This window comes from Typopeltis vanoorti, chromosome 14, assembly GCF_054136105.1.
Source record: "Typopeltis vanoorti isolate ZY-2024b chromosome 14, IOZ_Tvanoo_1.0, whole genome shotgun sequence".
Taxonomy (NCBI): Eukaryota; Metazoa; Arthropoda; class Arachnida; order Uropygi; family Thelyphonidae; genus Typopeltis; species Typopeltis vanoorti.
The window spans coordinates 55,597,149-55,614,181 of NC_143562.1; the positions used below are offsets into that span (position 1 = coordinate 55,597,149).

At 36.1% G+C, this 17,033-nt stretch overlaps 1 protein-coding gene across 1 annotated transcript in view; it reads left to right on the forward strand.

Moving 5' to 3' along the window:
- Positions 1–17,033, forward strand: part of LOC150099493 (uncharacterized) — a 301,600-nt gene that overhangs the window by 80,937 nt on the left and 203,630 nt on the right. The window contains exon 10 of the mRNA XM_090404210.1: positions 11,883–11,936. Within this exon, the coding sequence (XP_090260336.1) occupies positions 11,883–11,936 (54 nt within the window). The remainder of the gene's footprint in view (positions 1–11,882; positions 11,937–17,033) is intronic.

Below are 17,033 nucleotides of genomic sequence, written 5' to 3' on the forward strand. Positions count from 1 at the left end.
ATGTATGCTCTTTGCTTTATGCAGATGATGTTATACTTCTAAATAAATCTGCTACAAGTCTGCAAGATTCTCTGACTAAATTGAATAGCTGTTGTAATAGATATGGTATGAAGGTCAGCAATAAAAAGACAAAGACAATGAAAATAGGCAGAATCATTGAAAATGTCAACTGTGTTGTGAATGGAGAACCTGTGGAACAAGTAAAACATTTCAGCTACTTAGGCACAATTTTTACTGAAGATGGTAAACTAAATATAGAAATAGACAACAGAATCAGCAAAGCTGGTATCGTGGGAAGTCAATTGAATAAATTCATATGGAATAAGAAAGAAATTAGTCGGAACACTAAATTAGCTGTATACAAGACTGTGTTCAAACCAATTTTAACTTATGGATCTGAGAGCTGGGTCAGAAGTAAAACACTTGACCAAAGACTAGAGACCGCAGATATGAGAGTCCTGAGAAAGATTAGAGGCGTGAACAGATGGCATCAATGGCAATATCATATTAAAAATGAGGATATTAGGAAAGAACTTGACATTGTCAGCATCCAGGAATGCGTTAGCAGAGCTAATCTCAGATGGTATGGTCACTTAAATAGAATGGGAGAGGAAAGATTAGCAAAACAAGTGTTCTCTGCCAGGTTGGCAGGAAAACGACCCAGAGGAAGACCAAGATATAGGTGGATTGATACGGTACAAAGTGCCTTAGACGATAGAAATATAAGATCTGATAATGTTGGAGTCTTGACAAGTAACAGACTGATTTGGAGGAAAATTGTAGATAGGAAGTTAGTAATGATGTAATTTTTTCATGTAGTACTGTCATATCCTGTACACCCCTTGAGGGTACATGGCAGGAATTTGATGATGATGAACTCCTTTTACAGCACTCTTTCCTCTATTTCTAAGCTTCTTCAACAACCTCCAGAATATCTTACCACCTTCTTGATATTTATTTTCTATGTTCTTGCCAAAGTCCTCCCATGACTTTTGTTTAGCTAGTTTTACAGTGTTTAGCTTTCTTACATGTGTCTCTGTATTCTCTAAGAGCAAAAGCCGACTTATTTGCCAGGAACTTTTGATATGCTTTCTTCTTTTCCTTCACTGCGTCTTTAACTTCCTGTGTCCACCATGAGTTCTGATTTTTCTATCCTTGCAGACAACCTCACCACATGCCTCTCTGGCTGAATGAATCAGGGTTTTCTTCAAGGTTTGCCACTGAATCTCCAAGGTTTGGTTCCTGTTCTCAAACTCTTTCATTTTTTCCTCAATAATCTTTGTGTATTTTAGTCTACTGTTTACATCTGAGAGCTGCTCAACTTTTATTTGCTTACTTTACTTACTTAACTTTCTTACATGTTATTCTTTTCAATATGAAATTCAATTTTATCCTGCTCAAGACTAAATGGTGATCACTTCCAATTTCAAATCCTCTGTACACTCTGGTGTCCTGCACCAGGGAGAAAACGTCACTATCAACAATAACACAGTCAATGAGACTTTTCTTATTCCTTGCCTCTTCTCTCCATGTGAATTTGTGTGCATTTTTATGTTGGAAATGGTGTTAGTAATAACCAGTTCATGTCCTGAGCAGAAATCCAACAGGTATTTGCCATTATTATTAGCTTTGCTCTTGTCTCCAAATTTTCCCAAAATATTTTTGTATGTCTGACAATCATTTCCTACTCTGCTATTTAAATCCCCTACAAGGACCAACTTTTCCTTTTTCATTTTGTCAGTTGCTTTCTCTAAAGCATCAAAAAATTCCTCCACTTTTACCTTAGTAGAACCTTCTGTGGGACCATAGGCACAAATTAGTCTCATTGTTCAACTTCCCATTCAAGAAGATTAGCCACGTATTTTGTATTGAATACTATGGCTACTCCTTCTTTTCCTTGATTGTCATTTCGCCAGAAAGATCTTGCCAGTTTGTCTTTTTTGTTTCAGTCACCCCTATTATGTCGGTCTGGTACTTATCTAATTCCTCAGCCAGCTTCATTTGTTTGCCATTCAGGCTTCTTATGTTGATATTACCGATCTTTAACTCTGGTGATATTGAGTTGGTGTGTGCTTTGAGATTTGTTCCAGTAGCTGACTTTTCGCTGTTCGCCCTGGTTCCCTGGCGAGAACAGCAGGGGCCTTGTTTAACCAGGTGATGCCCCAGCCAGCATGAAATTTTATTATGTTGTACCATCATTTTGTATATTTGTTTAAGCCGATAGGAATATAATTTGGTCGGCTAAATCCCAAGTTGTCAGCCCATCCTCGTTCATTCAGTATCCAGGTAGATACCCAACAGGGTGCACCACGAGAAGATGAGGATTGGACATTAGGTTAGAAGCCCCTGGTCGGTTCCCCACATTCCTTTAAAGGCTATGTGGTGGTCTCCTCTGTTATACAGCTTCGACCCTTAAGCACCTAGTCAGTTGATAATACTATAATTCCAGATATCTTGTTTTTGAAATCTTCACATTTTTAATACATGGGAGAATTCCCAATAGGAGAGAACTTTAGACAAAATTTGGAGGCTGGACAGCCAATAGAATCTACTATAGGTCTTAAATGAACATTTTCTTTCTGAATTGTTGGAAGTTTGTATATTGTAAGAGTTCTAGCATTATAATTGGAATCAATGTTTTTTCATCCCAACTCTGTGCTTAATGTAAAAGTTGATTACTTATTTTGTTGTGATTGTGTAAGGTCTGTGGAGATGCATCAGTACATAGAATGATTACATAAAATGTTAAGCTTTTTTTTCTGGATGACTGCAGCTTATACTTTATCAGCTCTTCTAATTATATTGTAATTACAGAGATTAAGAGATAGTAAACAGATTGTGAAACCAAAATTTCATTTTTGCTTAAATTGGACTGGACCAGACTTAAATTGGAACAATCTCCAACTCAGCAACAGTAGAGTTCAAAATAGGCACCATCAATGTGAAAGGTATTAGTACAAAAGAGTGGAACTGGCAGCAGAATTGGTTTTACTATAAAATAAAGACAAACAGGTGAAATTCTTGTAAATAACAAATACAAGATGCTATATTCAGGCAGTAATGATCAGGGAAAGGAGTGAGTAGGTATAGTATTCAACACTAGATATGAAAATAATTTTGAATGGCTAGCAGTATCAAATCATGATATGGCAAACATCAACTTAGGAATTGAATGAGACTTATTTGTGGCTGTGGTCCAAGAGAGGATTGTACTTAGGATGAAATCAAGGAATTTTTTTTGAGTCATTAGAAAAGGAAGCTGACAAAGAAATTAAAAAAGATGACAACTGCAAACCAAAACTATCAGTACTTCAAATAGCACATGTTTAAGTACTAACTACACTGCTACATCTTAGAGACTGTTAGTGTGTTGGATTATTTGTGGTATGTGTACTTTTGATAATGCTACATAAAATATAGTGATATGGTAGTAATAGTTGTGATTAGCGTATCCGCTCTCCAGCCAAAAGGCTGTGGGTTCGGATGTTTGTGATTGTCTGTGGAAAATACTAGTAGTGGTGGCAGGTGGTAGATGGCATTGGTGTAGTTGTGGAGAGTTGTAGAGTAGGTACCCTCCCTCGATGAATCTTTGGACTCCCTGGAGGTGCTACGTAATAATAATAATTTATACTCTTGCTTAGTTCAAGTGGTTTAGTTGCAGATATATGGGGAACGGTGGCCTTTACACATCATGGAAATCTTTTGCAGCAAAGGAAATGTTTGACTGAAATTGTCAGAAATAAGTCTACAATTGCGAAGGTATCAAACTAATGATTAAAAATATCAAGTAAATTTTTAGATTGACTACTAATAGAAGAATACGGTCAACTTTCACTTTAGTAAACACCATTTTGATAAACTTGTGCTGAAAAGTAACAATTCAATAGGCACAATGTTTTGGTCTAAAGGAAATTTCACAATAATAAGCTGTCTACCATAACAAACTACTCCTGTGGTCATTACAAGTTCATTGTGGCAAGTTGCACTTAATTTCCTAGTGCTTTTAAAGCATTTTTGCTTAGTTTTTATTTAATAGAATGCAGAAAAAAACAGGTTGTATCTTAAATTGTTTGTTAGAGTTCATGTTAAAATCGAAGATAAAAGAAACATTTTATAAAAAAAAATCTTTCAAGAGTAAGACACATTCTTACTGGTATGTTGCTGCTGCACAATGGTATTGTTTTAATTTGGAGCCTTGAACAATAATGCAGTGCAGCCAGCAAATCTGTTTGCACTATACAAAGAAGGAAAAGATGTGAGTAGCCAAAATGATAGCCAGACAGCCATGAAAGAGAGGGCGAGAGAAAAAGAGAACAAGATGTGTGAGAAGTTTGCAGTAGAAGTGAAAAAGATTTTCCTTCCCAGAAACTTTGGTTTTGAATCTTGCAAATCAGCCTGAATATACATACATGCAGGAGATGGACATAGACAATGCAGTTAAGATAAATTGTCCTGTAATAGCATTAATTAGGTTTCTAAAAAGAAAAGTCACTTTGCTGTTGACAGTCAATCGATGTGTTTTAGGGATGATGTTATGTTGTACTGGAAAGTTAGCAGAACGATTCTTTGTAAATCTCAGGGATAGTTGATGCTACTGATCAGCGATTTATCATTGCTATATCATTCAGATTCAAGAAAGTGCAGCAGATTTTTACTCACTGCGTTTAAATGTTTTCTGAAACATAAAACATGCATGTAATTTGACCTTGTTGACCTCCATTCTAATGTTCTCTTCTCTATGTTGTCTTATATTTTTGTAATAGTTATTGATCTAAATATTTTTGAAACACAGCTGACTCTTGCTATAGCAAACTCCATCCACAGAATAATTTGATGTAATCAATTTCGTTTAGAATAGCATTGTGCCTGTGGGGATTTGGTCACTTCTTTATTCTGCACTAAAAAGCATGAAACAAAAATAACCAGAAGCAACTGCATAACAGTTTCTCTATCACACAATGGTGCATAGTTCCTAATCTTCTTGGTGACATGAGGATCTTGCCACCCACTAGGTCATGTGTTTTTGCTTACGTAGCAAGTATCAACGCTGGCTATCATTGTAGTCATATCCCATGCATTTGTCCAGGAAGTCTGTGTTGATTAACATCATACAATACACGATTTACAAAACTTGTCGGGAACTATTATTATTTCAATATATTGTATAACTGAATAATAAAAAATGTGGTGTAATCACCGAAATATGTCTTTTGAATCATACGATATGCTTCAACACCAACGGAATGTTGTTTTATGTTTCAACATACTCTTAAACTAAGTGTGCTCACTACTGCACATTACATTACTAGTAAAAAAAAAAAAAAAAAAAAAAAAAAGCCACAATCATTCAGATTTAAAAACGAGCCAAGTGATAAATTCACAACAGTGGCAATAACTACCTAAGTTAGTGTACAATTATCATACTAACTTATTAACAAAACATAAAGTTGTTAATAAGTATGAACATCTTTGGTTACTTCTTTTTTTTTTTTTCTGCATTTGTTGTGATTTATCAAATGAAATACACTTTGTTAAATATGCTTTCCAACTCGAGAAATCATTATAAAGGTGATTCATCTGTTCACTAATTTAGTGAATCGTCTTCTTTTCCAGACTCCTAATGTCAGGAGCTTGGAAAAATTACTTATTGATATGAGACCTAGATCATCAAGGGAAGAATGGGAAAATGTGTGTGAAAGTTCAGCTATGGTATGCACATGTGACAAAGATAAGAATGGTTACGTATCTGGCAGAGGAATGGCAAAATATTCTTTGGGTTTGGACCTTTTGAGTATGTCTGGGGAGGGGAAAAGACAAAATTCTACAAGGCCAAGTAGATTGCATATCTAATTAAGAATAGGCTCAGTGGTAATTTGTTATGTCTATACACAAATGAGAGGAGCATCAGAAACAAAGTGGTTGAGTTTGTTGCTTTATTGAATACGATGTGGTCTAAGATTGTTGGCATTAGTGAAACCTGGCTGTCATGTCAGAATCAGATATAGTAACTGGGATTGAGTGTAATGGATATACTATTTTTAGGAATGACAGAAGAGATAGGAGAGGGGGAAGGAGTGCTACTAATGATATCAGATAACTTAAGTCCAGTTAAGTTAAAAATGCAGGAAAATAATGATGGTAACAATCTCCCATGTAGTGTGAGTTTGAGGCTATCTGGTGTGAAGTAGAGGTTAACAAAATGAAATATATGGTATGGTGTTGCTACAGACCTGATGGCTTAGTTACACGGGATGAAGAAATGCATTGCCAATTTAGCCTTATGGGTACCAAAAGAGATCATTATGAGTGACTTTAATTATCCAAACATTGATTAGGTAGAAGAGAAATCTCATAAGAATAAAGAGAAATTTATTGAATTGTTGCAAGATGACTTTCTCAAGCAGCATGTGAAAGAAGGTACTCAAGATCAAAGCATGTTAGATTTGTTCATAGTGTCAGAAGGGATCTCTGTTAAGAATGACTATTTTACCACCAGCTGGTGGCAGTGATCATGCTCTGCTTTCTTGAGAAGTATCTAATTATATTGATGTTTCCATTAGAACAGGCTACATGTTCAAGTACAAAGCTGGAAATTATGACCAACTTAAGAGAATTCTATCTTTGGTGTCATGGTATCAGTTACTGAATGGCAAAAATGTCATTAATGCATGGGAATCTTTGAAAAGGTGCTTAAATGAGGTGTTATCTGAATGAATCCCTAACGTTCAAAGAATAAATAAGTTGACAGTGAAATGTATCTGCAACTTATTAACCAAGATATCCACAAGAAGAAAATTATGTAGAAAGAATATAGTGAGAATAAGAGCAAGAGGAGTTATGAAATATATAAAGATCATTCCAGAAAAGTAACTAGTATTGTGTGAAAAGCTAAATCGGAGTATGAAAAGAAATTGGCTATGCAAGCTAAAGGCAATCCAAAAGAACTTTATTGTTATGCTGCGAGCAAAAGAAGGAATGAATGTGGAAGAATAACTTTATTAAATGCAGATGGTATTCGAGTGTCAGAAGCTAATGAGATTGTTATTAATGAGCTCACTTTGCTAAGATATATCAATCAGATATATTTAACACGGTGCACAGTGCTGCTACATTGGATGAAGAGTTAAAGTGCATGAAAATGAGGTTGAACAGCTGCTGCATAACCTGGACAAGAATTGGTCAATAGGGACAGATGGAATATCAGCATGTTTGTTAAAGGAATGTTCAGCCTTTCTTGTGTTTGTAACAACTTGAGTCGCGGCTCAGGAATGATACCATAGGAATGTATGATGGTTTCATTGTACAAGGGTGGTGCAAAAACTGTACCTAACAACTGATCTATCAGTACCTCTGGTGAGATAGTGAATATTTTAGAGAAGTTGGTAAGAACTCGCATGCGGAAATGGGTAGACAGACAAGCTATACTCTGCAAGGAGCAGCATGGGTTCACTAAAGAAAGGTCATGTTTTAGCAATTTGCTCATATTATAACAATGTTACAACTGATCTGGATATGGGGAATGGATTCACTATGATAATGTTTGATTTTTCTAAGGCATTTGATAGGATACCACATGAAAGACTGTTGCATATTCGATTGGAATATGAACTGTTGACTTGGATCAGTGGATGGTTGACAGATATCAAAATGTGGTATACAGTGGGTATGAATCTAGATTTAAGGTGACCAGTTGTTCAATCTATACATTAATGACATTAGGAAGGGTCTAACAGGAGATGTGCAATTGTTTGCCGATGATGCAAAGGTAGGCAGGGCAATCAGGGAATCTACTGATATCCAGCACTTACGAAATGATTTGAATAGGCTGGAAATTTGGGCAAATGAAAATAGCTATCAGTTTAATGTTAGTAAATGTAAAGTTATGCACTTTGATGTGATGAAATTTCTAGCAGCATATTATATTAGTGAGGTTATGCTGCAAGAATCTGATGAGGCTAAGGATCTTATCTTAATGGTAGAAGGGAATTTGAAGTTTAAAATACAACTCTGAGGATAATTGCAATGTTGAAGTGAACCTTAGCATTTAAGGATAAAGAAGTCATTTTGCCTCTTTATAAGGAGCTGGATTGTGTGCAGATTTGGTCTTCCATCTTCCAAGGGGATAAAGAAGCTGTGGAAAGGACGCAAAGAAGAGCTACAAAGATTATATTTAAATGTGGGATTTAGATTATGAGGACAGATTGAAAGTATGTCGATCAGACTCTGGTTAACAGGAGAAAGGGGTGTATGATAGAGGTCTATGAACTTTTGAATGGGTGTTATAGGATATTGTCTGATAAAATTTTTCGTTATATGGATGGTGGGGAGAGAACACAGGGACATTCATGGAAGTTAACAAAGGGGTAAGAGCTAGTTTTTTCTTTCACAGAGGTGGGTGAGGGAAATAATTTGCCTTCAGGAGTAGTGAATGCATCTAGTGAGAATAAATTGAAGAGAACATGACATCTGGTTTTGGTGATTTATAGAATCCCTTCATGTCTCTGATAATAATAACAACTTTGTAACTGAGTGAAAAAACTTTATCAATTTAGGTGGTTTATAGAAATTTAAGATCTGACATATTATTTCATAAAAGTAACGACACTTTCCTTCTAAGAGGCTATTTTTCTTAATGCACTAAAATTAAGTAACAAATATGAAAGTAAATTGTTGGAGTGCATTCACATGAACTACAACAGAAGGATCCAATTCTAGTTCACTGTCTTATATAGCTTTGATAAAAGCAAGTGACTTAGTTATTTAAAAAAAAAAAAGGTTTATGGCAGTTATCTTGGTTACTTGATTTTGTTATCTGATTATTATATTATATAAGGATAAAATCATTAGTAATACATGAAATAACCCAATTATGGCAGAAGTACTGCCATGAGTATAATTTGTAAATCAGTGGCCTGTTTTAGCTTAATTTTGAATGAAAACCTTATGTCTTGTATAATAGTCATTTGTCCATGGCATATGATAGTTATGAGTGAACAGCATAATATGCTATTGGTTTGAATTCCACCATCATCAAATTCCTGCCATGTACCCACAAGGGGTGTACAGGATATGATACTACTACATGAAAAAATTATATCATTACTATCTTCCTATCTACAATTTTCCTCCAAATCAGTCTGTTACTTGTTAAGACTCCAACATTATCAGATCTTATATTTCTATCGTCTAAGGCACTTTGTACCATATCAATCCACCTATATCTTGGTCTTCCTCTGGGTCATTTTGCTGCCAACCTGGCAGAAAACACTTATTTTGCTAATCTTTCCTTGCCCATTCTGTTTAAGTGACCATACCACCTGAGATTAGCTCTGCTAACGCATTCCTCGATGCTGACAATGTCAACTTCTTTCCTAATATCCTCGTTTTTAATATGATATTGCCATTGATGCCATCTGTTCACGCCTATAATTTTTCTCAGGACTCTCGTATCTGCGGCCTCTAGTCTTTGGTCAAGTGTTTTACTTCTGACCCAGCTCTCAGATCCATAAGTTAAAACTGGTTTGAACACTGTCTTGTATACAGCTAAGTTAGTGTTCTGACTAATTTCTCTCTTGTTCCATATGAATTAATTCAATTGACTTCCCACCATACCAGCTTTGCTGATTCTGTTGTCTATTTCTATATTTAATTTACTATCTTCAGTAAAAATCGTGCCTAAATAGCTGAAATGTTTTACTTGTTCCACAGGTTCTCCATTCACAACACAGTTGACATTTTCAATGATTCTGCCAATTTCACTGTCTTTGTCTTTTTATTGCTGACCTTCATACCATATGTATTACAACAGCTATTCAATTTAGTCAGAGAATCTTGCAGACTTGTAGCAGATTTATTTAGAAGTATAACATCATCTGCATAAAGCAAAGAGCATACATTAACATCTCCAATTTTGATATCATGTTTAATACCACTTTCCTTCATAATGTGATCCATATAGATAATGAATAACAGAGGGAATAATGTACATCCTTGTCTCACCAGATTTAACATTAACACCATCTTCCTGTACTTCAATTCTAACTGCTGATTTACAACTCAAATAAAGACTAAGTATTGCTTGATATAATGCCCCATTGACACCATATAACTGCAGCGTATTGAATAGCTTCTCTCTTGGCACCTTATCATATGCCTTTTCCAAATCGACAAAACTTAAATACAGATCTTTGTTATATTCCCATGCTTTCTCGACTATTTGTCGTAAAGTGAAAATCTGATCCTGACAGCCTCTGTTTGGCCTGAATCCAGCTTGTTCTTCACCAAGCTTTTCTTCCACAATTCTTCTCAACCGTTTCTCAAGTATACTTGCATAGATCTTGCCAGGAACACTCAGTAGGGAAATACCTCTGTAATTCTCACATTCAGTTTTATTTCCCTTTTTATATATGGGTACTATTAGAGCTCAACTCCAATCATCAGGAATTCGTCCCTCTGTCCAGGCTTTCTGAACTATGCAGTGCAGCCACTGTAAGACTCTTATACCACCATACTTCAGCATTTCTGGTCGAATATTATCTACTCCTGCTGCCTTTCCACATTTCAAGCCTTTGATTGCTTTTTCTACTTCAAGTATGGATATGTATTCCTGCCTGCGTACCTGGTCAATGTTTTTTACCACTGTGCTGTCATCACTGCTTGTTTCATTTAGCAGTTTTTCAAAGTAATTACTCCATACTTCGAGGATATCTTTTTCTCCAGTTTTCATGTCACCTTTATCATCTCTAACCCATTTTACAGTACTCTTTCCTCCATTCCTAAGCTTCTTCAACAACCTCCAGAATATTTTGCCACCTTATTGATATTTAATTTCTATATTCTTGCCAAAGTCCTCCCATGACTTTTGTTCAGCTAGTCTTACAGTGTTTAGCATTCTTGCATTTGTCTCTATATTCTCTAAGAGCACAAGGTGACTTATTTGACAGGAACTTTTGATATGCTTTCTTCTTTTCCTTCACTGCCTCTTTAACTTCCTGTGTCCACCATGGAGTTCTAATTTTTCTATACTTGCAGACAACTTCACCACATGCCTCTTTAACTGAATCAATCAGCGTTTTCTTCAAGGCTTGCCACTGAATCTCCAAGGTTTGATTCCTGTTCTCAAACTCTTTCATTTTTTCTTCAATAATCTTCGTGTATTTTAGTCTACAGTTCACATCTGAGAGCTGCATACTTTTATTCGCTTTAAAACTTTCTTACATGTTATTCTTTTCAATATGAAATTCAATTTTATCCTGCTCAAGACTAAATAGTGATCACTTCCAATTTCAAATCCTCTGTACACTCTGGTGTCCTGCACCAGGGAGAAAACATCACTATCAACAATAACATAGTCAATGAGACTGTTCTTATTCCTATCCTCTTCTCTCCATGTGAATTTGTGCACATTTTTATGTTGGAACATGGTGTTAGTAATAACCAGTCCATGTCCTGAGCAGAAATCCAACAGGTATTTGCCATTATTATTAGCTTTGCTCTTTTCTCCAAATTTTCCCAAAATATTTTTGAATTCCTCCATGTTTTCAAATTATTAGGATTTTCAGATTATCTAATCCATCATCCCCCCCCCCCCCCCACACACAGTGTCGGTGTATTATAGGTTTGCAGCTTTACATGGGCAGGATTCAAAGCCTGCAATGTGTAATCTCTCTCACTCACTCAGTATGCCTACCTTGTGAAGGTGGGATTATGATAAGGAAAGACTTACTTCTATTAGTTCTTAAAATTTGAATACAGATCTTCAAATAAGTATGTTTTATTTGTTCTGTATATATCAAAACAATTTATGATTTATTTATATGAAATAATTAAAAAAAATAGCTACCTTTTTTAAAATGATAAAGAACATTTTTTTTCTCCCCAAGGATCCTGCTCAAACTTGTGCACTTCTTGGTTTATGCTCAAGAAGAGATTTCCAGGTACCCATGTTTTATTATATGAAATTAACATTTTCAGTAGAGTATGCACTTTAGCACAATTATTTCATATATAAAGTACTGTTACATGTTTAAAATGTTTTTTTTTTTTGAGGTTTGTCTTTAGCTGTTCCTTTTGAGCTGTTTTTAACAGATTCGGTGGTCTTCATTTGTTACACTATTTTATCGACTTTTTATATTTTAATATCTGCATAGCTTTGTGGTAACTTCTGTGAATCTATTCTTCTTTCTTTCAAGGTTACATGATGGTCAGCATTCATTGTGTAGATTTTTTGGAAATGAAAACGTGTTGGAGCAATTACTTTACTTGCAATTAAGAAAATAACACTTGATGTTTCAATCTCTATCAAGGTCATCATCAGGAAAATATACAGAAAAAAGAACAGTCATGGCACCCACCTTAATAAGATACAGAACCACCTTTTGCTGCAGCAATCCTATGGGGCATGCTTTGCACAAGTGTGCAATAACGATCAATGGGAATTTTGGACCATTCTTCAAGTAGGCATGTAATGAGGCCTGGATTGTTGTGGGGGAGACATACCTTGACCTCATCCAATGCTCCAGTTCATTCCACAGATGTTCAGTGGGATTGAGATCAGGACTCTATGGGCCATTCAAGTTAGTGACATTCATGTCCACAAACCATACAGTTACAGCAGTAGCATTATGACATGGTGCATTGTCTTGCTGAAAGAGACAGCGGTCATTTCTGTAGAAATGCCACAGAGTAGGAAGCATGACATTGTCCAGAATGTTCAGATATCTCTTGGAGTTCATTGTTCATAGCATCACAAACAGAGGTCTGAGCCAAACCAGGAAAAACAAGACCTACCGTCACACTGCCAGCTCCGAATTTCATAATTGGGGTTAGTTTGGCACTTTGGTAAGAGGCATTCACTAAGCATCCACCACACTCGCACCCATCCATCTGCTTATTAGGGGGATGTAGCATGATTTGTTCCATAACACAGCCTTCCAAGCTGCCATGTCCCACTGTACACGCATCTTTGCACCACTGAAGATGATGCTGCATGTTTCAGGTAATGTTGGGCTTGCATATTGTGGTCCTACCATGGAAACCCATGTTGTGAATGTTCTTGTGTAGGTTAGTGTTCCAATCTATCAAGGATAATATGTAAAAATCATTCATCGAATGCAGCGGGCATTAATTGGAACACTAACCTGCACAAAAACATTCAGCACCCAGGCTCAAAACATGGGTTTCCATGTCGTGATAGCCTCATTGGTGAGTGTGGTGGGGTGTCGACTGTGGGTAGGACATGCAGTTGACTCTCTGCACTTCCATCTCAGTATGATATCACTGATTATTGACTTGAGATGGTCTAATTTGTCAACAATTTGTTGAATAGATAGGTCTGCAACATGGCATCATATCACAATGCCTCTTTCAAACTCCATCAGTGTTTCCCTTCTCAGGCATTTCATCCAGACTCAGTTGCACTGACTCGGGAGCATCATATTCCTCCAATTTACAATGGCTACAAACATGTGACTCATTACATGGTACGATGCATCTTGCCCATGGGGTTTGTCTGTTGAATTTTCTTTCCATGCAGTGTATATATGAACAATACACAGCTACATGACACTACACAAGTACACTAAATCTAACTGCTTTGTTAACCGTTTACCGTAGCCTGATCTCTGATGAGAATAAAGAAAGTAAATAATAAAATAAGAGTACTGTATATAAGTACAATGATATACAGAGGATAAAAAAAAAAAATTACAGCAAACTACGTTAAATGTATCTCTACAGTCCTGTTATCTTAAGATTTTCTTCTGCTAGGGTTCTGGATGCTGTGTAAGTTGTAGGTGGGTCTTCCAGATTCTTGGAATTACTAATTCATTATTCTTGTTGAGATTTGAATGATGATGAATCAGTATCTAATTTTCTTTCTAACGAATTTTCTTTCAAACCAGGTTTTGATGTGGTATAGGAACTTGGTGCCTTCCCAGTTAATTCTATGCACGGTGTGACAGGCCTGTTTTACCATAATGAAGGAATTTAATGTGGTGTTTCTTTGTCTTTTCTTATTGGAATTGTGCACTGTATTTCCCTTATGTAGGGCAAGTAATTCTCTATTGCATGAAGATTAAGTCTGTCTTCATGCAGTCTATAATCAGGGTTAAAATGAGAGAGATTTGATTTTTGTCACCAACTCTAGGATCTTTTCTGCAAGGATATTTTTTTTGCCAGAAGAAACATGGAGTTTTAGCCCTTTAACTCAGAAAAATGACTATGTTCACTGGGCATCTACAGATGCCATATGGTCACTCCAATGCTCCACACATAGTCCTGTCACTCCACACGTAGTCCTGTTGTTTGCTTTTCTGGCAGCCTCAACTCTCTGAAGATCAGTCACTCCACACATGCCATCCATCTCATTGATGGTCTACCCCTGCCTCTTTTCCCAGGAACTTTGCCTTCTATTACTGTTCTGAGAGGTCCTCTTTTCATCCTTTCTATGTGTCCAAAATATTTAAACTTTCTTCTGTCAATATCCTTAAGGAGCCTTAAAGTTCTACTAATCTTTTCTAACACCCGTTCATTTGTATGCCTTTCAGTATATGATATCCTCAACAGCCTTCTGTAACACCATATCAAAAGCAGATATCCGTTTCTTATCTGACTTTCTTATCTTTTCTGAGGTTCCAAGTCTCGCATCCATAACTCGCTGTTGGAAAAACAACTGCATCTAAAATCCTCAACTTTGTTCCCATGGAGATAGATCCATCCTTTCAGATTTCGACAGGTCTCTGACTGTTGTTTTAGCCATTCCTAACCTTTTTCTGACATCTTCTGAACAGCAATTCTTCATATTAATAATGGATCCCAGGTACTCAAACTTGCTGACTTCCTCAGTTCTTTCTCCATTAAGATACACTTGTTTCTCAAGAGCTTCTCTGTTTGTTTTTCCTTTGAGAACCATGATCTTTGTCTTGCTAGAATTGAGTTGAAGTCCTCTGTTATTACTTACTGATCTTCTTAACTTTGTCAAGAATTGGTCCTAGTTCTTCCATGTCATTACAAAGGAGTACTGTATCATCAGCGTACCTCAGATTACTGACCAATCTACCTCCTATCATAATTCCTGTCCTGAGCTCATCCAATGCTTCACGCATGATGTCCTCTGCATATATACTAAACAAGTGAGGAGAAAGTAAACATCCTTGTCTAACTCCTTTTCCAACTTGAAGCCAGTCAGTCAATCCAACACCTGTTCTTATTGTGGCTTCTTGCTCCTTATACAAGTTGGCTATCAACCTGATAGTGTGTTGAGGAAAACCCATTCTTTACATTACTTCCCACAGTTTCACATGCTCAACACAGTCAAAAGCTTTAGCGTAGTCTAAGAAACACATTACCAGAGGGAGTCTGAATTCTTTATTTTTCTATGATCTGTCTAAGGCAAAGGATCTGATCTCTGGTGCCCCTACCTTTCCTAAAACCTGCTTGTTCCTCGGGCATCTCTGCCTCAACTTTGGCCTCAATCCTATTTAGCATGATCTTTAATAAAATTTTGCTTGCATGAGATATTAAACTAATAGTTCTATAATTCTTGCATGCCTTCATATCACCTTTCTTGTGTAGTGGTATGAAAACTGACTTCTTCCAGTCTCTAGGCCATGATCCTGTCTCCCATATCCTTGTAATCAATCTATGAAACACTGTTATCCCTCCATCCCCTGTGGCTTTAATCAACTCTGCTGGGATTTCATCTGCACCTGGGGCCTTATTGCTGTTGAGCTGCTTAACTGCTCTTTCAACTTCATGCCTAAGTGGAGGAGGTTCCAAATCAAAATTTTCTTGGTGGGAGGACTCTACATTTTCTTTATCCACTCTGCTGTACAGTTTCTCACAGTATTCTTTCCATCTGTTTTTGATTTCCAACTCTTCTGTTAGTAATGATCCATTCCTGTCTTTGATAACATTCAATTTAGGCTTAAACTTGTGCTTTAAGTCACGAACTAAATAAAACATCCTTTTATAATTATGCCTTCTCATCTGGAACTCTATTTCCTCACATTTATTAGTATAGAACTTTTCCTTGTCCTGCTTGATGGCTCTTCTGATTTCTCTATGTAATCTCTTGTATTCTTCGGTCCCTGTGTCTCTGTTTTTCCAACCGCCTTCTTTTGATTAGTTCCCATGTTGAATCTGATATCCATGGGTCTCTTGGTGAAAAATGACAACTAATGTATAATTATCAAGAACTCTACCATATTCTTAGCACCTTTTGTCTCACTTGATGGTATAAACATTAATTGTCCAGCAATCATGAAGGTTGGTGACCAGCTGCCTTGCTCTCAAATTTCCAAAAATGTGTAGTGTCTTGGGTAATACTCCATTAGACCTGCACACTATTTTTGTCTTTTAATTGTGTGTTTCTGGTTACTTTGCCTGTTTTGCAGAAGGAAAAACTACTTCCATATGAGATTAACTCACCTTCAGTTTAAAAAAAAAAAAAAAAACTCATTCATCTCATGATGAAAATTGCACCAAGTCTTTTCCAGCGAAAGGGTACATAGCTCATCATTGCATCTGTGCTACAGAGGCACTTACATAATGGACATACTAGAAAATGTATTTCTAAAGCTTTTCTACAATTTAATTATCTTTCTGGTATGACTAGATCTTTCATAACCTGAAGTGGTTGCAACTATGAATGTGCAAAATCATGTGTTTTTACTTAGCTTATTAAGGTACATGCAAACTGCTGTTAGTTAAACAGTATGTTTAAAATTAGATATTCCTTTGGAAATTTTTTATTCATTCCTTGGTCAAAAGATTGTCTAAAAATTAAAATGTGTAAAATATTGTAGAAGTGGACATAAATGTTTTCAAATAATTGAACTAGTTTTAAACAAAACTGAAATAAACTTACCTACATAACTCAAATCATAGAGCATTACTATAAAATTTTTCTAAAAGATAAAACAAGTTAACTACAAGAAATAAACAGATCCAAACAGTGATTGGAAGGAGATAAGATATATTCTGTTATCTGCTCCAAGTCATAGTTGTGGAAGAAGATTCAGATTGAAAGCTAG